Source organism: Zingiber officinale, chromosome 3A (assembly GCF_018446385.1).
Source record: "Zingiber officinale cultivar Zhangliang chromosome 3A, Zo_v1.1, whole genome shotgun sequence".
NCBI lineage: Eukaryota > Viridiplantae > Streptophyta > Magnoliopsida > Zingiberales > Zingiberaceae > Zingiber > Zingiber officinale.
Genome location: NC_055990.1, coordinates 160,929,289 through 160,948,910, shown reverse-complemented (window position 1 = coordinate 160,948,910; position 19,622 = coordinate 160,929,289). Strand labels below are relative to the sequence as shown.

General features: G+C 47.9%; 1 protein-coding gene across 1 annotated transcript; it reads left to right on the top strand.

Annotated features, from left to right (window-relative positions):
* Positions 1-662: 662 nt before the first annotated feature.
* On the top strand, positions 663-19,469 carry LOC122053135 (phospholipid-transporting ATPase 1-like). The gene is made up of 7 exons (XM_042615037.1): positions 663-2,268; positions 2,354-2,663; positions 3,043-3,754; positions 3,838-3,961; positions 4,070-4,289; positions 18,708-19,166; positions 19,268-19,469. Exons 1-7 carry the CDS (start codon positions 744-746, stop codon positions 19,458-19,460), a joined length of 3,543 nt encoding a protein of 1,180 aa, XP_042470971.1. The 5' UTR covers positions 663-743; the 3' UTR covers positions 19,461-19,469.
* The last annotated feature ends 153 nt before the right edge of the window (positions 19,470-19,622 follow it).

Below are 19,622 nucleotides of genomic sequence, written 5' to 3'. Positions count from 1 at the left end.
AGTCTTATATTAGTCTCTTTGAATAGAATGTAAACGAAGTGGATGAAGAGATGAATGCATGAATTATGTTCAACTTAAATAAAAAACATATGAGACAATCAATTTGATTCCATAAAAATTTCCCAATTGCCGCTAGGGTATATCAAAAAGTACTCACAGTAAATAGCTTGCAAATATATTATAACAAGGAATCAAACTACGGATACTATCGCTTGCAAATATATTATGACAAGGAATCAAACTACGGATACATGTGTGACAACTTGATATCGGTCAATTAGATTCAATTTATCTCTTTGAAGATGTATTTTTGATCAAATAGTTTTCTCATTACAGGGTTTTTTTTTGTTAAATAGTTATTTAATTCTGTTATTTTTAATAGGTTGTTATATTTAGAGACAAGTTAGAGTTTCTTATCTTCAGTTACTTTCTAAAAATTAAGGCATTTAATTTTTTTAATGAATGCTTAAATAATATATTTTATTTTAGTATCTATTAAAGGTTATTTTTTAAAATATTTAAAAAAAAAAACTCGTTACCAGAATTGGAGCGTCAAATTCCCCCTAAATTAGAGAAAATATTTCAAAAATTCATTTTCTTCGCCGCGTTTCCACTTCGGGAGACCGTCGTCGTCCTCGTCTTCCTCCTGCTTCCATCGATCGAGAGGTTAAATACTTGTCTCCGTTCCGATCTCGCCCTATAGGGTTGTCGAATCGAAAGGGAAGAGAAAGGGAAGGGCGAGAATGGTCGGCGAAGGCCTCACCACTTCAGAAGAGGGAGAGGAAGAGTCTCCTATTCCCCCTTCCTACCGCCACCACCGGCGAAACTCCTCCGCCGCCGCCGTCGCCGCCGCCGTCGCCGCCTCCTGCGACGGCTTCCCTAACCATTCTCACGTCCGCCACCCCTCCGGAGCCGACACTGAGCGCCTCGCTGCCTCGCAGCGCGAGCTCGCTGAGTCCGACTCCCGCCTCGTCTTCCTCGGCGACCCCGGCCTCTCCGACCCACGATTCGAAATGCCCCGCAACTCCATCCGCACTGCCAAGTACTCCCTCATCACTTTCCTCCCCCGGAACATCTTCGAACAGTTCCGCCGCCTTGCTTATGTTTACTTTCTAGTCATTGCCGTCCTTAACCAGCTCCCCCAGATCGCAGTCTTCGGCCGCGGCGCCTCCGTCCTCCCCCTCGCCTTCGTCCTCCTCGTCACCGCCGTCAAGGACGCGTACGAGGACTGGCGCCGCCACCGATCCGACCGCATTGAGAACAACCGCGCCGCCTCCGTATGCGACCCTCACTCCGGCCGATTCTTCTCCAAGCGATGGAAGGAGGTCCGCGTCGGCGAGGTCGTCAAGGTACTCGCCAACGAGGGCATCCCCTGTGACATGGTCCTCCTCGCCACCAGCGATCCCACCGGTGTCGCCTACGTCCAGACCATCAACCTCGACGGCGAGTCCAACCTTAAGACCCGTTACGCCAAGCAAGAGACCATGATCCATCCCCCCGGCGAAGACCACCCGGTCGACCCCGCCGGCTTCATCCGCTGCGAGAAGCCCAACCGTAACATCTACGGGTTTCTCGGCAATATGGAGGTCGACGGCAAGCGGGTATCGCTCGGCCCAGCCAACATTATCCTCCGCGGGTGTGAGCTTAAGAACACGGCTTGGGTGATTGGTGTCGCTGTGTACACCGGAAGCGAGACCAAGGTCATGCTTAATAGCTCCGGGGCGTCCTCGAAGCGTAGCAGGCTGGAGACCCAAATGAACAGGGAGACTCTGCTGCTCTCTGCCATCTTAATTGCACTTTGCCTGGTGATGGCCACTTGCAATGGGATTTGGCTGGGCAACCATTCTCATGATTTGGAATTGGCTCAATTCTTTAGGAAGAGGGATTATTCCGATAGGGATGACAAGGATGAGAATTACAACTACTATGGGCTTGGCATGCAGGTCTTCTTTACTTTCCTGATGTCAGTGATTGTATTCCAGATCATGATTCCAATTTCGCTCTACATATCCATGGAACTCGTCAGGCTTGGGCAGTCCTATTTCATGATCCGCGATGCCAATTTGTACGATGAGACTTCAAATTCTAGGTTTCAGTGTCGAGCTCTGAACATAAATGAGGACCTTGGGCAGATCAAGCATGTGTTCTCAGACAAGACAGGTACTTTGACAGAAAACAAGATGGAGTTCCAATGCGCCAGCATTCGAGGGGTAGATTACAGTGGTGGGACATCTCTTCGTGAGAATGGTGAAGAACATTGTATCGTAGGTAGGATAACTATTTTCATAACTTTTGAATTTGTGAGTTCATGCTACCATATGACTGCTACAATCTAAGTGTCTTTTTTTGGTAGCTGCTAGCAATCAGATTTTAAAGCCAAAGATGTCAGTTAAGACAGATCCTGAATTAGTTAGGTTACTGAGAAATAAAGGAGAGAGTGAGCAAGGAAAGCAAGCTAGAGAGTTCTTCCTTGCTTTGGCATGCTGCAATACTATTGTCCCATTGGTTGTGGATACATCAGACCCTAAACAGAAATTAATTGATTATCAAGGTGAATCTCCTGATGAACAGGCACTTGTTTATGCATCTGCTTCGTATGGGTTTGTGCTTATTGAGCGCACATCTGGCCACATAATCATTGATGTCCTTGGGAACAAACAAAGGTACTCTTCTTCCACTTTTATGTCTGCGTATGAATTGATAATCTAAGCAAATTTGGATATTACTATGTCCAACTAATGATGAATTTACCTATGTTTACCACTGATCTTGTGCATGTTGGTTGAGCATAACATGATCTCTTGTTCACTTAGTGTGGTAAATTCAAAAAAATACTAGTATAGGGTTTCCGTGGTATTGCTTGCTTCCTTTTCTGTTCTGTTGTTCCTGTTCTTTTTGTACTAACTAGATGCAATCTTGCTTTCTGTAATGGCTGATAAAACAGCAAGACAAGTAGTCGTCTTGGATGCTAATGCTTTTCAAATGCTGATTACTTATTGTCTTTCTGAAAATACCTTTGAACTTTTGATAATGGGAATGCAGATATGATGTTTTGGGTCTTCACCAATTTGATAGTGATAGGAAGAGGATGTCAGTTATAGTATGCTGTCCTGATAAGACAATAAAGCTGTTTGTGAAAGGTGCAGACAATTCTATGTTTGGGGTTATCCAGAATAAGGTAGATTTGTGCATGATTGATGCAACTAAAGCAAATCTTCATGCATATTCATCTTTGGGGTTGAGGACACTCGTTGTGGGCATGCGTGAATTAAGTAGGAAAGAATTTGAAGAATGGCAATCTGTCTATGAGAATGCAAGCACATCATTAATGGGTAGAGGAAAACTACTACGAGCTATTGCTTCTAATATTGAAAAAGGTCTCCTAATTTTGGGAGCTTCTGGGATTGAGGATAAACTGCAAGAAGGTGTACCAGAAGCCATAGCATCCATGAGACAAGCAGGCATCAAAGTCTGGGTTTTGACAGGGGATAAGCAAGAAACTGCCATTTCCATTGGATTTTCTTGTAAACTCCTAACGAGTCAAATGACTCAGATAGTGATAAACAGTCAATCCAGAGAATCTTGTAGAAAAAGTCTACAAGATGCAATTGCTATGTACAAAAAGTTTGCAGCAATATCACCCAATCCTTTTGAAAATATATTAACAGGCATAGTATCTACTAGAGTTCCAATGGCTCTTATCATTGATGGTACTAGCCTTGTGTACATTTTGGAGACAGAATTAGAAGAAGATGTAAGCGTACCATTTCTTTCTACCTGTCAAAGTTCTTTGCAAAGCTTTTGTAGGATTAAGGATGTTTATTCTCACTCGTGCAGCTGTTTAAGGTGGCCACAGTATGTGATGTGGTGCTATGCTGCCGCGTGGCTCCATTGCAAAAGGCTGGAATAGTTGCTCTAATAAAGAATCGATCAGATGATATGACCCTCGCAATAGGAGATGGTAAAAATTTTCAGAGTATCTGTTTCTTTTTGTCTATAATTTGAATATCATAATTTAGAACACTTAAATTAATATCATCTTTTTATACTTACAAATATGTGATTTCAGGTGCAAATGATGTCTCTATGATCCAAATGGCCGATGTTGGTATTGGGATAAGTGGCCAAGAGGGAAGACAAGCTGTTATGGCATCCGATTTTGCTATGGGACAGTTCAGATTCTTAGTGCCCCTTTTGTTGGTCCATGGACATTGGAATTACCAGAGAATGGCCTACATGATCTTGTACAACTTCTACAAAAATGCTGTCTTCGTTTTCATCCTATTCTGGTAATCATTTCTTAGCATTTCTACTGAGTCAACGTAGACTTCATTAATTGTTTTCTATTTCTCATTGAAATTTTACCTTCTGACTTGATATCGTAGCAAGATGTTTAAACTACAAGGTCCAATCATATCCATAAAAAGGAAATTGAAAAGGGATCCTTTAAAAAGCATTGAAACTTTGATAGATTTCTTACCACTCAATCAATGTGTTCCACCTCTGCCAAGCAAGAAATTTGGAGAGAATAAATGAACTTTATTTCAGCAATTGAGCATGTAAAATGATCGCCAAGGTTGAAATGGCCAGGCATTAAAAATAATATAGGGCAAAATGAAAAAAATGCAAGAGATAAAAATAATAAATCTCAGTTAAATGACCTGATAGTTGTCCTATTTCTAGGTATGGGAATGAAACAGCATCATGTTTTTACCCTTGATTGTTTTGAGAAAAGCAATGGGTTGTGTCTGGTGTTTGTGTGCCATATCTATCACTGTATCCTAGACCCGACCCCGGCCCGGGTCTGGCCCGGACTCGGCCCGGGCCTGTAACCGGGTCAACGGGCCGGTTGCCCGTTGACCCGGTTCGCCGGGCCTAACCGGAACCGGCCCGGCAAGTTGCCGGGCCGGTTCCGGTTCATTAGATGTAAAAACCGGCGAACCGCCGGTTAACCGGCGGGTTGAACCGGCTGTTCAGCCGCAAATTTTTTTTTTTTTTAAAACGGCTTGAACCGTCGGTTAACCGGCGGTTCATAGCCGTTGGAACCGCCGGTTAACCGGCGGTTCATAGCCGTTGGGAGGGTTTTTTAGGTATTTTTTTTCAACGGTTAGGATCATTTGACCGTTTTTTTATCAATGGCTATGATTTAGTGTCCGTTACCATCAAAACTCTATAAATAGAGAACTTATTTCATCATTTTTCACACACATCTTCTCTACTCTTAATCTCATTTTCGTATTCTCTAATCTCTACGCGCTTTCGTTTTCAATTACAATGGAAGGAGGCCGCGGAGGTGCATCATCTCGAGCTCGGAAGGGAAAGCAAATAATGAATCCGCGGGAGGAGGACCCCAACATTCAATCTACCGATGATGAGATCGAGCATCTTCCGAATCCGACACCCGAAACACAAGGAAGTACCGATGCAATTACTTCTAAGGTTCGGGAACTTCCTCCTCTAAAGTCTTCTATTTTTACTAAACATTTTGAGAAGGTCACTCTTCCGTCGGGAGAAATGCGTGCAAAATGTAAGCACTGCAATGCTTCCTACAAATTCCAAGCCGGCAGCGGCTATGGGTCGTTGAAACGACATGTAGAAACGAAGCACCCGACGGAATATGGACTCGACCGTTCTCAAACACAATTATCAAGATTTTCTTCAAATAGCGGTAGTACCGATTCCGGTTTATTTTTATATTCGGATAATAAATTAAGAGAATCATTAGCTAAATTTGTTTCCGTAGAACATCTTTCTTTTAGTTTTGGATCTAAATGCACATTTGAAGATTTTTGTAAAGAATCTCTTAATCCATGTTGATCCTGTCCGAATCAAGAGTCAGCGGACGCTAGGCACGTGGCGCTCTCTGCTGGATCCTCGAGTGCTCCGGCGAACCTGCAACAAAACCGAGCTGGGAGGGGTGTCCCGGCGACGGTCCTCCGACGCTCAAGTCAGGCGAGGAATGACAAAAAGGTGGCCTCAAGATGAAGACGTGCATACCTCCGGTGAAGAAATGGAGGCCTTATATAGACCCCTCGAAGAAGCCTGGGCGCGCCAATCAAAGCAACCACCTGCATTTGACCATGCCCAGGCATGGGTCTGTCAGAAGGGCCATGCCCAGATATGGATCCGTCAGAAAAGGCGTCCATGAGGCCATACTGCTACTGTATCAACCTTTCCATGATGTGACGGCAAGATCCTCCATCGTGCGATCTTGTGTACGGCCTAATCATCAGACATGCTTCTGCCGATATCCCATATCCCGAGCCGAGCGCATAGGCCGCTCGGCCACCTTTTTGTCCCCTCGCCCTTATTTTGTCCGGGCGGGTTGCCCGCTCGGCTCTTTGGCCCCTGCCGTTCGGGCTCCCGGTCGGCCCTTCGATCCTCCTGCCTTGGCGTCGGAAACCCAAACCCATGGATGGGTTATCTCTAACTCCGCTCGGACCTACCCGGCTGATCGGCTCGGCCATTAACCGCTTAGTCAGCCCTTCATCGGTTCTCAAGCTGAGACCCTTCAGGAAGTGGGTCCCCCATTCTTACTGCCGGATCACTTGCCTTCCCTTCAAGTCTAGTCGAAGGAGGCAGTGAGTCCGACTGACTGGACTATATGTGTCCGAGCGGGCGGTCGCCGCTTCCATAATCTTCCTTTTAGCCGTTCGGCCCTTATGCCGGATTCAGCCGCTCGGCTCTTCGTTTCGGATGCCTTGTTGTTCAACGTGGACGTTTGCTTGCCTAAATCTTCTCGAAAATCGCGCAAATCCTTCCCATTAAGTCGCAGCATGCGCGGTATGACGCGCATTAATTGCGCCTAGTGGCAAGGCGCCACGTGGCTCTTCTCGCGTGGCGGCGATGCTTAGTACGATGGGACGTGATTGCTTTGAAATAGACGGTCGGATGATGGCCTCGTCTTTCGTGACCTGCATCCGACGGCGGAGGCCGACCAACCTCGGCAGTATAAAGCCTCCGTCTTCTCCCTTCGCCGCATGCTTGCTCGTGCTTCCTCCGTCTGCCTCCTCTGCCGCTGTAGCCTTCGACGATCCAGTCCCAGTTTCCGGCTGCTACCTTTTCCCTGGTGATCTTTTCCGCCCGTTTCCTTCTCAGTGAGTCTTCTTCCTTCACTTACTAGGTTTTCCCTGCCCATTTCGCCTCTTTCGCTCCCCTTCTTTCGATTTCTTGCTATCCTCTTGCCCCTCCGAGATGGCAAGTTCCTCTGAACCCGCCACCAACGTTCACGGTCCCTGGTATATGACCATGGAGAGTCGGTTTGATGAGGAGGGTGCTCGGCGCCTTGTTCGGACGTATGGGATTCCCACCAACTATGAAATAATTATAGCCGACCCGACTGACCGACCACATGATCCGCCGATCGGCACAATCTGTTTCTTTTTAGACCAATTCCAGGGTGGCCTTAGATTTCCTACTCATCCCTTTATTGTAGAGGTTTGTAGCTATTTTCGCATCCCGCTCGGCCAACTTGTGCCGAATTCCTTTAGGCTGCTGAGCGGGGTGGTCGTCCTCTTCAAGCTGCACAGTATCCCTCTTGACCTCAAAATATTCCACTTCTTCTTCTATCCCAAACAATCCGAGCCGGGCACTTTCATTTTCCAAAGTAGAATAGGCTTTAAATTTTTTGATAACATGCCGACCTCCAACAAACACTGGAAGGAGTTTTTCTTTTATATCCGACTTCCCGAGCGGCCAGCATTCCGAACCAGGTGGCAGACCGCTGTGCCGACTCAGCCGGAGCTCGGCAAGTTCAGAAGCAATCCAGCCTATCTTCATGCGGCGAACTGGTTGTCTGGTCAGCGATACAAGATCGACCAGTTGCTGCTCAAGGGGGTGTTATATATTTTCGGATTGTCTCCCGTTCGGGCAAATCTCCCCTTCCGCATGAGTAAGGATTCTTTACTCTCTTAGTCTTTTTTGTCTAATTGATTTTAATTTCGTTTATTGCAGCTGAAGTCATGTGGCGATCCAAGGCTACCGCCCACCTGAAGTTGAAAGCCGTGGAAATCGAAGCGGCTACGAAAAAAGAGCTCGCCGAGCGGGGCCTCATCCCCAGCCGACCGGCCGACGCAGGAGAAGGGGGGACGCAGTCCGCCCCTGAAACAGAAGCTGCCCCATCCGCTTCAACGGAGGTTGAGGCGGATCCTGTTTCCTCGGCTCCCGCCGAGCTGGGAATTCCCCCGTCCGGGGATCCACCGCTAGAACTTCGGCGAAAACGTCGAAGAGACTCCGGTCCTCCGCCACCCCAAGAGGGGGAACCACATGAGCCGATCGGCGTAACTTCGCCCGATCGCACGCCGTCGCAGATCGGGACTCCTGTGACATCGCCTCCTGCGCAGCCCACCGACTCTCCTCCCCGGACTCGTCGCCGCTTACGTCGGTTGGGCGAAACTTCCACCATAGGGGAGTCCTCTGGCCAGGCGACTGCAGCTGAAGAAGCGCCGGCCGGCCACCCTACCATCAGGACCACCCTCCGATTCCCATCGGAGGAATATTTACTGTCCGCCGATCGGCCCTCAAGCCCCGTTCACGAAATAACCTTGACGGGCCCGCTTGCCAAGCTTTTTGAGGACGCGCAGATTCAAGCGGCCCTCATGACGCCCAAGCAGCTTGGCGACAACAACATGCAGCAAGCCACCGGTATTCATTTTTCTTCCTGTTCCATGCCACTATTTGATTCCTGATTTCATTATTTCCTTTACAGCGCTGGGCTGAGCAAATCGCCACTAGCCGTCGGCTAGCCGAGCTGGAGGGTCTCCTGGAAAAACTTCAATTGTCGGGGGGTCCGTCGGCCGAGCGGGAGAAACAAACCCTCGAGGCCGAACAGAAGGAGCTGCAGAGGTGGCCCGACTCGAAGACTTGGTGAAGAAGCGGGACGGGGACGTGAAGCGCGCCAGTGGCCGGAAGAGGCGAGCGATTGCTGATCTGGATAAAATGAAAGTCGAAGTCCGGGCCCTAGATCAGCAGTCTAAGAAGCTAGAGGCTGAGCTGAATGCCGAGCGGGAGATCCGTTCGGCAGAGCGCACAAAGGCCGAGGTGGACTTGAAGGCTGTTCAAGACACCTTAACCGCTTCCCGAGCGGCACTCAGAAAATATAAAGAGGGAGCCGCGCGCCAGGAATACCTCCACTCGGAGAGGTTCGGCCTAAAATTCGGTGGCAACGTCTCTTCCACTTTCGCCGAAGCGGTCAAGGTCATCGTGACATACTTGAAGAAAGGGGGCCACCTTCCCGAGGGAATGCATATTCCCGCCTCCGACCTGGCGGCCATGATTGATGATATTCCTGACGCCTTCTTCAGCTTTGAAGACCCTGACTGAGGCGGGTTATTTCGAGTACCTTCTGTATTTCATCTGCTCGGCGGATGTAAAATTTTTGTGCGTGTCGTTCGGCATAATTCTTCTTCTAAAGAAACGCTGCTCCTTTGCTTGTTTTCCTACTCATTGTCCATAATATTCTTCTGTTTGCTTAACGTTGATACTTAGAGTCAGTCCTGCTCTTAAGGGTTCTCCTTCACGCGTCCGATCGGCTTGGCACATTGCATAGAGTCCGAGCGAGGTAGCCTACTCACTTTGCACGTATCCTGCCTGCGTGAAGTCCACAAAGCCGAGTATCGAAGGACCAACTCCCAATCGGGCCTGAATTTTTTAATATTTGTAGTTTCCACGGTTTCTTACTTTGATATTCGTTCTTCCGCTCGGGATGTTTATAGCCGATCGGCGCGGCTCTCGATTTTTAACGACGGTGCTCGTCGGCGCGGATGTTTATAGCCGATCGGCGCGGCTCTCGATTTTTAACGACGGTGCTCGTCGGCGCGGATGTTTATAGCCGATCGGCGCGGCTCTCGATTTTTAACGACGGTGCTCGTCGGCGCGGATGTTTATAGCCGATCGGCGCGGCTCTCGATTTTTAACGACGGTGCTCGTCGGCGCGGATGTTTATAGCCGATCGGCGCGGCTCTACGGTTTAACGTCTGGGCTAGACGGCCGTTAAGGCTAATTTTGACGCTTCCGTCCGGCGTAGCTCTTTGCCTTTCACCCAGCTTGGATAATGCCCTCCTGGCCGAACGGCTCAGGGTCTACTTCGTCGAGCATTTTGGCTCGGATAATATACCTCCGTCCGAATGGTACGGGGCCTTCGATCCTCGAGCGCTTGGCTCGACCCATTTACCTCCGGCCGAACGGCGCGAGGCCTTCGTTCCTCGAGCGCTTGGCTCGACCAATTTACCTCCGGCCGAACGGCGCGGGACCTTCGTTCCTCGAGCGCTTGGCTCGACCCATTTACCTCCGGCCGAACGGCGCGGGGCCTTCGTTCCTCGAGCGCTTGGACAATATTTATGCCCGGCCGAACAGCACGGGTTATTTGCTTACAAGTCTAACCATATAAACCTCCCGGCCGGTCGGCTCGGGGGCCTTCGCGTTACGATGATAATGCCTTATATTCGCTCCTTTGACTTTTCATCTCTGCATTTCAAGTATTTAGTCGAAAAATGAAATACACAAGGTGATTTGCATTGATACACCTTTCACCCCGCCTGGTAAGGCTGGAGGTGGTTCGCGCTCCACGGCCTATCTAGCTGCCGTCCGTCCTCGTCCTCCAGATAATACGCGCCCGAGCGGAGCTTTTCGATGATTTTGAAAGGGCCTGCCCATGGAGCTTCAAGCTTGCCGACGTCGCCGACCGGCTTGACTCTCTTCTAGACAAGATCGCCGACTTGGAACGATCTGGGAATTACGCGCCGGTTGTAGTTTTGCTTCATCCGCTGACGGTATGCCATCAGCCGAACGGACGCCTTTGCCCTCTCCTCTTCTACCAAGTCCAGCTCCATGTTTCTTCGTTCGGCATTGTCATCATCATAGCTCTGGATCCGGGCTGACTCAACGCCGACTTCGACCGGTATGACAGCCTCACCGCCATATACCAAATGGAACGGTGTGACTCCCGTCCCTTCTTTTGGCGTCGTTCGGATGGCCCACAAGACGCTCGGCACTTCATCCGGCCAACTCCCTCCCAAATGGTCGAGCCGAGCGCGCAGAATACGAAGAATTTCCCGATTGGCGACTTCAGCTTGACCGTTGCTCTGAGGATAGGCCACGGACGTGAAATGTTGCTCAATGCCATAGCTTTTGCACCAATCCTCTAACATCTTCCCTGTGAACTGCCGCCCGTTGTCGGACACTAGTCGGCGAGGGATGCCGAACCGACAAATGATGTGTTGCGGATGAATTTTTTAACCATTTGATCTTGCCAGCGGCTCGGCCTCTACCCACTTGGAGAAATAGTCTACCGCCACTAGTAAAAATTTCCTCTGCCCGGTCGCCATCGGAAATGGACCCACAATATCCATTCCCCATTGATCGAACGGACATGAGATGGTTGATGCCTTCATCTCCTCTGCCGGTCGGTGGAAGAAGTTGTGATACTTCTGACATGAAAGGCATGTAGATACTGTCCGAGCGGCATCTGTTTGTAAAGTTGGCCAAAAGTATCCGGCCAAGAGGATCTTCTTGGCCAATGAGCGTCCGCCCGGATGACCCCCGCATGATCCTTGATGCACTTCCTGGAGGATGTAGGCCGAGTCCTCCGAGCTTACACATTTCAGCAAAGGGCGCGAGAAAGCTTTCTTGTAAAGCTGATCTCCGATGAGTGTAAACCGACCGGCTCTTCTTCTGAGGAGCCGGGCTGCATATTCATCGGATGGTGTAGTGCCCGAACGGAGGAATTCTATAATAGGTGTCCTCCAGTCACTTGGAAACGCGAGGCCTTGCATCCGGTCGACATGCGCCACCAGCAGCGTTTTTTCAATTGGTTGCTGAATGGCGACCGGCGTTATTGAGCTCGCGAGTTTGGCTAACTCATCGGCAGCCTGGTTCTCCGTTCGGGGGATCTTCTGAATAAGCACCTCTCGGAAAGTAGCTTTGAGTTTTTCAAAGGCCTCAGCGTAGAGTTTGAGCCGAACACAGTTGATTTCAAAGGTGCCGGAAAGTTGCTGAGCGGCCAATTGTGAATCAGAATAGAGTGTCACCCGACCTGCTCCCACATGTCGTGCTGCCTGCAATCCGGCTATGAGGGCCTCATACTCTGCTTCATTGTTAGTAGCTTTGTAATCTAGCCGGACGGATAGGTGCATCTTTTCTTCCTGAGGTGAGAGTAGTAATATTCCGATCCCACTTCCGAGCCGAGTGGAGGATCCATCCACATATATTCTCCACATAGCTTCCGGCTCTGGCCTTTGCACTTCGGTCACAAAATCAGCCAAGGATTGGGCTTTAATCGCCGAGCGGGGCTGATATTGGATGTCAAATTCACTTAATTCTGTCGTCCACTTGATAAGCCGTCCGGACGGATTCAACAGACTCTTCCGAGTGGACTGTTCGTCCGGACAATAATGGTGTGAGCCAAGAAATACGGTCGCAGGCGCCGAGCGGCTAGAACCAAAGCAAAGGCCAACTTCTCGAGCCCAGTGTAACGAGATTCAGCATCTTTTAAAATGTGGCTTAGAAAATACACCGGCTGTTCTTCGTCGTTCGCCCTCACAAGTGCTGAGCCTACAGCATGCTCAGTTGACGACAGATACATATAAAGTGACTCACCCCCGACCGGCTTGGCTAACACTGGCAGAGAATTAAGATATGTCTTCAACTCTTCAAATGCTCGGTCACATTCTTCATCCCACTGGAACTTAGTGGCCTTGCGCAGGATCTTGAAGAATGGCAGGCTCCGGTAATCTGGATAAAGTAGTTATCCGACCGGTCAACCTTTGCACTTCTCTTGTATTTCTTGGGGGCGGCATGTCTTGCAGTGCTTTAACCTTGCCGGGATTTGCTTCGATTCCCCGCTCGGTCACTATGTACCCCAAGAAACGCCCTCCTTTGGCTCCGAACAGGCACTTTTGGGGATTTAGCTTGACTCCATATTTGCGCAGCGTTCGGAAGGTTTCTTCCATATCCTTGAAAAGATCGGCCGCTCGGACGGATTTGATAAGAATGTCGTCCACATAAACTTCCAGATTCCGCCCGATCTGCTCCTTGAACACCTTGTTCATCAAGCGTTGATAGGTGGCCCCGACATTCTTCAATCCGAACGGCATCACATTGTAGAAATATATGCCGTCGGCCGTTACGAAGCTTACTTTTTCTTGATCTTCCCAGGCGAGCGGCACTTGATGATATCCTTGGTAGGCGTCAAGCATGCAAATTAATTCGCAGCCGGCCGTAGAGTCCACCAGCTGATCTATCCGGGGCAGAGGATAAAAATCCTTGGGGCATGCCTTGTTTAAATCTCGAAAGTCGATGCAGACCCTCCACTTGCCGCCCGGCTTGGAGACCAAGACTACGTTGGCCAGCCAGCTCGGGAACTGCACCTCGCGTATGTGGCCGGCCTTCAGAAGTTTTTCCACCTCCGCCCGGATAATGGCATTCTGCTCGGCGCTGAAGTCCCTTTTTCTCTGCTTCACTGGCCGAGCGTCCGGTCGGACATGCAATTCATGCTGCGCTAGGCTCGGCGAAATTCCAGGTAACTCATGTGTCGACCAAACGAAGACATCATGATTTCGTTGGAGGCATTGAATCAGCTTCTCCTTCTGTTCTTTCCCCAGATCAGAGGCGATAAAAGTCGTGGCCTCCGATCGGGTCGGATGGATCTGGACTTCCTCCTTTTCATCATAAATTAAAGCAGGAGGTTTCTCGGTTATGGCGTGTACCTCAATTCGGGGCGCCTTCCTAGCGGAACAAGCTTCTGCTCGGATCATCTCTATATAGCACCGCCGAGCTGCGATCTCCCGCACTTCTCCTACTTTGTCCTCCACGGGAACCTTTATCTTGGTGGAAGGTTGAGACAACCGCTCGGAATTCGCCGAGCCGTCCCAAAATAACGTTGTAGGATGAGGAGAGTCGACCACCACGAAGTTTATTGTCCTGGTCCTCTGAGCGGCTCTTCTCCCGAGGTGGCGGATTTGTCCGACCGGTGAACCGTTGCCGTAAACCCGTAGAGCGGGGTCGTCATGGCGGACTCGGCTCGATCAATTTGCAGCTGATCGAACGCTTTCTTGAATATGATGTTGACCGAGCTCCCTGTGTCAACAAATATGCGGTGAATGGTGTAATTTGCTATTACCGCTTTAATGAGCAGCGCGTCGTCGTGGGGCACTTCTACTCCTTCTAAGTCCCCGGGTCCGAAAGTGATTTCCGGTCCACTTGCCCGCTCTTGGCTGCAGCCGACCGCGTGGATCTGCAGCTGCCGGACGCCCGCTTTTCTGGCTCGGTTGGAGTCTCCTCCGGTCGGCCCACCAGCAATAACGTTGATCTCGCCCCGGGAAGTATTGCTCCTATTTTCCTCCTCCCGAGCGGACGGTCGTGACCGTTCTATGGACGCCCGGCGATTCTCCTGCCTCGAAGATCGGTGCCGATCGGGTGTCTGCTGATGTCGCCCCTCGGTGCAGGTCCGGTCAGCTTCATGAGTCCTACGTCTCCTGTTGATGGGAGGCGACCGTCGTTCGGCTTTCCTGGGAACAAGATTGGACACAAAGGGAAGACTTCGGCAATCCCTCGTGTTATGCGTATCCGTCTGGTGGAAGGTGTAGAACATAGGGGTCCACCTCTTCTTTGGCTTGGGCCGAGCGGCAGCCACTTCTTGTACGTGCGATCTGGCGTGAGGGGATCGAATTGCTTCGGCCCTCGGTCCTCTGGGTGGCTGCTGAGCGGCGTGCTGTTTCCGCTCGGCATGAACAGGTGCGCGCTCGGCTGTAGTTTCCTTTTTCCGAGCGGCTTGCGCTTCTTCCACATTTATATATTCGTTAGCCCGATGTAGCATGTGATCATAATCTCGGGGCGGCTTTCGGATGAGCGACCGGAAGAAGTCCCCATCCACAAGGCCTTGCGTGAAGGCATTCATCATCGTCTCCGATGTGGCCGTGGGGATATCCATCGCCACTTGGTTGAATCGCTGAATATAACCTCGAAGCGATTCTCTCGGCTCTTGCTTGATGGCGAATAAGCTGACACTTGTCTTTTGATAACGCCGACTACTGGCGAAGTGGTGGAGGAAGGCCGTTCGGAATTCCTTGAAGCTCGTGATGGATCCGTCCGGCAACCTCCGAAACCATCGTTGAGCCGATCCCGAGAGGGTGGTAAGGAAGACTCTACACTTTACTCCATCTGTGTACTGATGGAGCGTGGCTGTATTATCGAACTTACCCAGATGATCATCCGGGTCTGTTGTTCCATTGTATTCGCCGATCGTCGGAGGCACGTAGTGCTTGGGCAGAGGGTCTCGTATGATAGCCTCCGAAAATTGGCGATTGATCCGCTCGGGGGAGGAGTCCGCTCGGGGAGCTTTCCCCTTCCTGTCATCCCGCCTTGGCATTTCATCTGAGGAAAATCCTCTATCTCTTCGGGCTGGTATGGCTTCAGGGGTGGAATGCGACGGTGGCTGGAGGTGCTTCCGCTCGGCCACCAGACGCAGATGTTGCTTGTTGCTCCGCCCGCTCGGCGGATGCTTTTTGTTTTTGCTCCATGAGTTTGGCGGCCCTCATCTCGACCAGAGCATCGAGTTCTTCTGTTGAAAGCGTCACCGTGTGTTGTCGTCCAGCCTCGTCCATTGTCTCCGATCGGATGCAGGAGCGTTCCCACAGACGACGCCAATTTGATCCTGTCCGAATCAAGAGTCAGCGGACGCTAGGCACGTGGCGCTCTCTGCTGGATCCTCGAGTGCTCCGGCGAACCTGCAACAAAACCGAGCCGGGAGGGGTGTCCCGGCGACGGTCCTCCGACGCTCAAGTCAGGCGAGGAATGACAAAAAGGTGGCCTCAAGATGAAGACGTGCATACCTCCGGTGAAGAAATGGAGGCCTTATATAGACCCCTCGAAGAAGCCTGGGCACGCCAATCAAAGCAACCACCTGCATTTGACCATGCCCAGGCATGGGTCTGTCAGAAGGGCCATGCCCAGATATGGATCCGTCAGAAAAGGCGTCCATGAGGCCATACTGCTACTGTATCAACCTTTCCATGATGTGACGGCAAGATCCTCCATCGTGCGATCTTGTGTACGGCCTAATCATCAGACATGCTTCTGCCGATATCCCATATCCCGAGCCGAGCGCATAGGCCGCTCGACCACCTTTTTGTCCCCTCGCCTTTATTTTGTCCGGGCGGGTTGCCCGCTCGGCTCTTTGGCCCCTGCCGTTCGGGCTCCCGGTCGGCCCTTCGATCCTCCTGCCTTGGCGTCGGAAACCCAAACCCATGGATGGGTTATCTCTAACTCCGCTCGGACCTACCCGGCTGATCGGCTCGGCCATTAACTGCTTAGTCAACCCTTCATCGGTTCTCAAGCTGAGACCCTTCAGGAAGTGGGTCCCCCATTCTTACTGCCGGATCACATATGCTAAACGTGTTCCTAGGACTACACTTACTCGTACAATTAAAAAATTAGTAAAACAAGGAAAAAAGAATTTAATTGATGAATTTAGTAAATTAGATAATAAAGTTTCTTTATGTTCCGATATTTGGAGTGATCATTGGCAAACACATTCGTATATGGGTGTGACTTGCCATTGGATCGATAACTCTTGGAACCTCCAAAAAAGATTATTAGCTTATAGAGTTTTTGATGAATCACATAATGCTCATAATATCGCACAATTATTATGTTTAATTTTAGAAGAATATGGTTTAACTCATAAAATATTTTCAATATCATTAGATAATGCTAGTTCTAATACCGCTTGTATAGATGATCTAAAATTTGTTTGTCAACCTATTATTGGAGGTTTATTTTTTCATATTCGTTGTGTATGCCATGTTTTAAATTTATGTGTTCAAGATGGTTTAAAAATTTTAGAAAGTTATATTAAACCAATTAGAATTACAATTTCTTATTTATGGTCTCATCCATCTATAATGAAACAATGGGGTAGGTTTTGTAAAATTAATGGAATGAGACCTAAAAAATTTCCACGTGATGTACCAACACGTTGGAATTCAACATACCAATTATTACAAGATTCATTTCAATATAAAGAATTATTATGTTCATTTTTTGCACAAAACACTAATACTAATATATATTTATTTTCACAACAATGGAATATTTGTAGTAGTATTTGTGAAATTTTAAAAGTATTTAATGATGCAACCGAACAACTTTCCGGTGTTTATTATCCCACTGCTCAATTAGTTTTAGAAAAATTTTCTAATATAGTATTAGTTTTAAATGAACATATTAATAATGAATTTTTATCTCCTTGCATCTTAGCTATGAAAACTAAATGGGAAAAATATTTTTATTTAATTCCTGAAATTTATTTAATTGCATTTGCTTTAGATCCTAGATTTAAATTAGAAGTTTTACAAGAAATGTTAACTTTATATTATGATGCTTTAATTCCAATTAAAGATTCTTCTTCCCCTGATCCAGCTAATATTATATATAATGTTAGAATTTATTTATATGATATTTATAATCAATATTATGCAAAATATGGAACACAAATTAATATTTCTGAAATTCAACAAACTACTAGTAGTAATTTAAAACTTACAAAAGCACAACTCTTATTAAAAGAACGGACAAAACGTCCACGGGGATCCTCAAGTTCCACACAGGAACTTGAGAATTATTTTACGACTTCTTTTGATTTTAATGAAGCATATAGCGAAAACTTCGATATCTTAAAGTGGTGGTCACAGAAGGCTCAAAGCTTTCCCGTTCTCTCCGTGATCGCAAAAGAAATTTTAGCTTGTCCAGTGTCAACTGTTACTGTGGAGCAGACGTTCAGTGCCGGCGGCAACATATTAGATGAACGACGATCAACTTTGTCTCCCGACTCCTTGGAAGCCCAAGCATTACTGGACGATTGGACCAGAGCGGAGAAAAGAATCTAAGGAATGCAACTTTCAGATGACGAAATTGAAGATTTTGATACTGAAGGAACAAATACGACAGGAACAGGAAATGGAAGTGAATGAAAATGTAAAAGGATAAAAAATGTAAAAGAACTACGTGAGCTTTGATTCCCCTAAAGGGATACGTAGGCAACTTAAATAAGTGCAAGTCCTTTGTTTAATAAATTTTAATTTCTAATTTTTAATGTTTAATGTTTAATGTTTAATTTTTAATTTTTAATTTTTTTAACATATTAATCTTGAACCGTGACGAACCGTGACGAACCGTGAACCGAACCGTGAACCGGCGGTTCTGAACCGTGAACCGTAACCATCTTGGGCGGTTAAGGTTAAGGGTCGACCTGCCTAGAACCGTCGAACCGGCGGTTCCGAACCGTCGAACCGGCTGTTCCGAATCGTCGAACCGTCGGTTCCGAACCGTGGTCAGGTCTACCCCTAAAGGGATATGTAGGCAACTTAAATAAGTGCAAGCCCTTTGTTTAATAAATTTTAATTTCTAATTTTTAATGTTTAATGTTTAATGTTTAATTTTTAATTTTTAATTTTTTTAACATATTAATCTTGAACCGTGACGAACCATGACGAACCGTGAACCGAACCGTGAACCGGCGGTTCTGAACCGTGAACCGTAACTGTCTTGGGCGGTTAAGGTTAAGGGTCGACCTGCCTGGAACCGTCGAACCGGCGGTTCCGAACCGTCGGTTCCGAACCGTGGTCAGGTCTACTGTATCCTCGCCACAATATATTGCAGTACATCATTCATTCTGTAATAGTATACCCCTAACAGATGGTTGCTGAACACAGGTATGTTCTATACACTGCTTATACCTTAACAACTGCAATAACAGAATGGAGCAGCGCCTTATATTCCGCAGTCTACACTACTCTTCCCACGATAGTCGTTGGAATCCTCGACAAGGATCTTAGCAGGAAGACATTGATGAAGTACCCCCAACTCTACAGGACAGGTCAGAGGGATGAAAGATACAGCCTAAAGTTATTTATCCTCATTATGACTGATGCAGTTTGGCAAAGTGTTGCCATATTCTATATCCCATATCTTGTATATAGACAAAGTACCATTGACGGATCCAGCATCGGTGATTTGTGGACCCTTGCCGTTGTTGTTCTTGTAAACATTCACTTAGCTATGGATGTGCGTCGCTGGTACTGGATCACCCACGCAGCTATATGGGGCTGCATTGTCGCAACAGCTATCTGTGTCATCATAATCGATTGCATATCGACGCTACCTGGTTACTGGTATGCCTTCTGCAATTGGATACTATTTGGTACAATTTCAGTATATTTCAAGTTTAAAAAAGTTGTAGAGGAAATAAACTTGCGCTTAATTTTCTTGGCAGGGCCATCTTCAAGATAATGGGGACTGGATTGTTTTGGTTGTGTTTACTCGGCATCACAGTAGCAGGGATGCTTCCCCATTTTTCGGCCAAGGTATTGAAAGAGTACTTAATGCCAAGTGACGTTCAAATTGTTAGAGAGATGGACAAGTTTTGGAGAATAGCAGCAACTACATCGGAAATTCAAAATGAATAGATTCTCATTACCCCAGTTATGATTTGTTTTTCTTCTTCTAGTTTTCTTTTGTTCATTAGTTTATTCTTTCAGCTAGCGGCGGGTCTTCTCGCCGGTGGTTTGCATATCATTTAGCCGTAATAACTATTCATTCTTTAGAAAAAAAAAGTTAATTAAATAAGA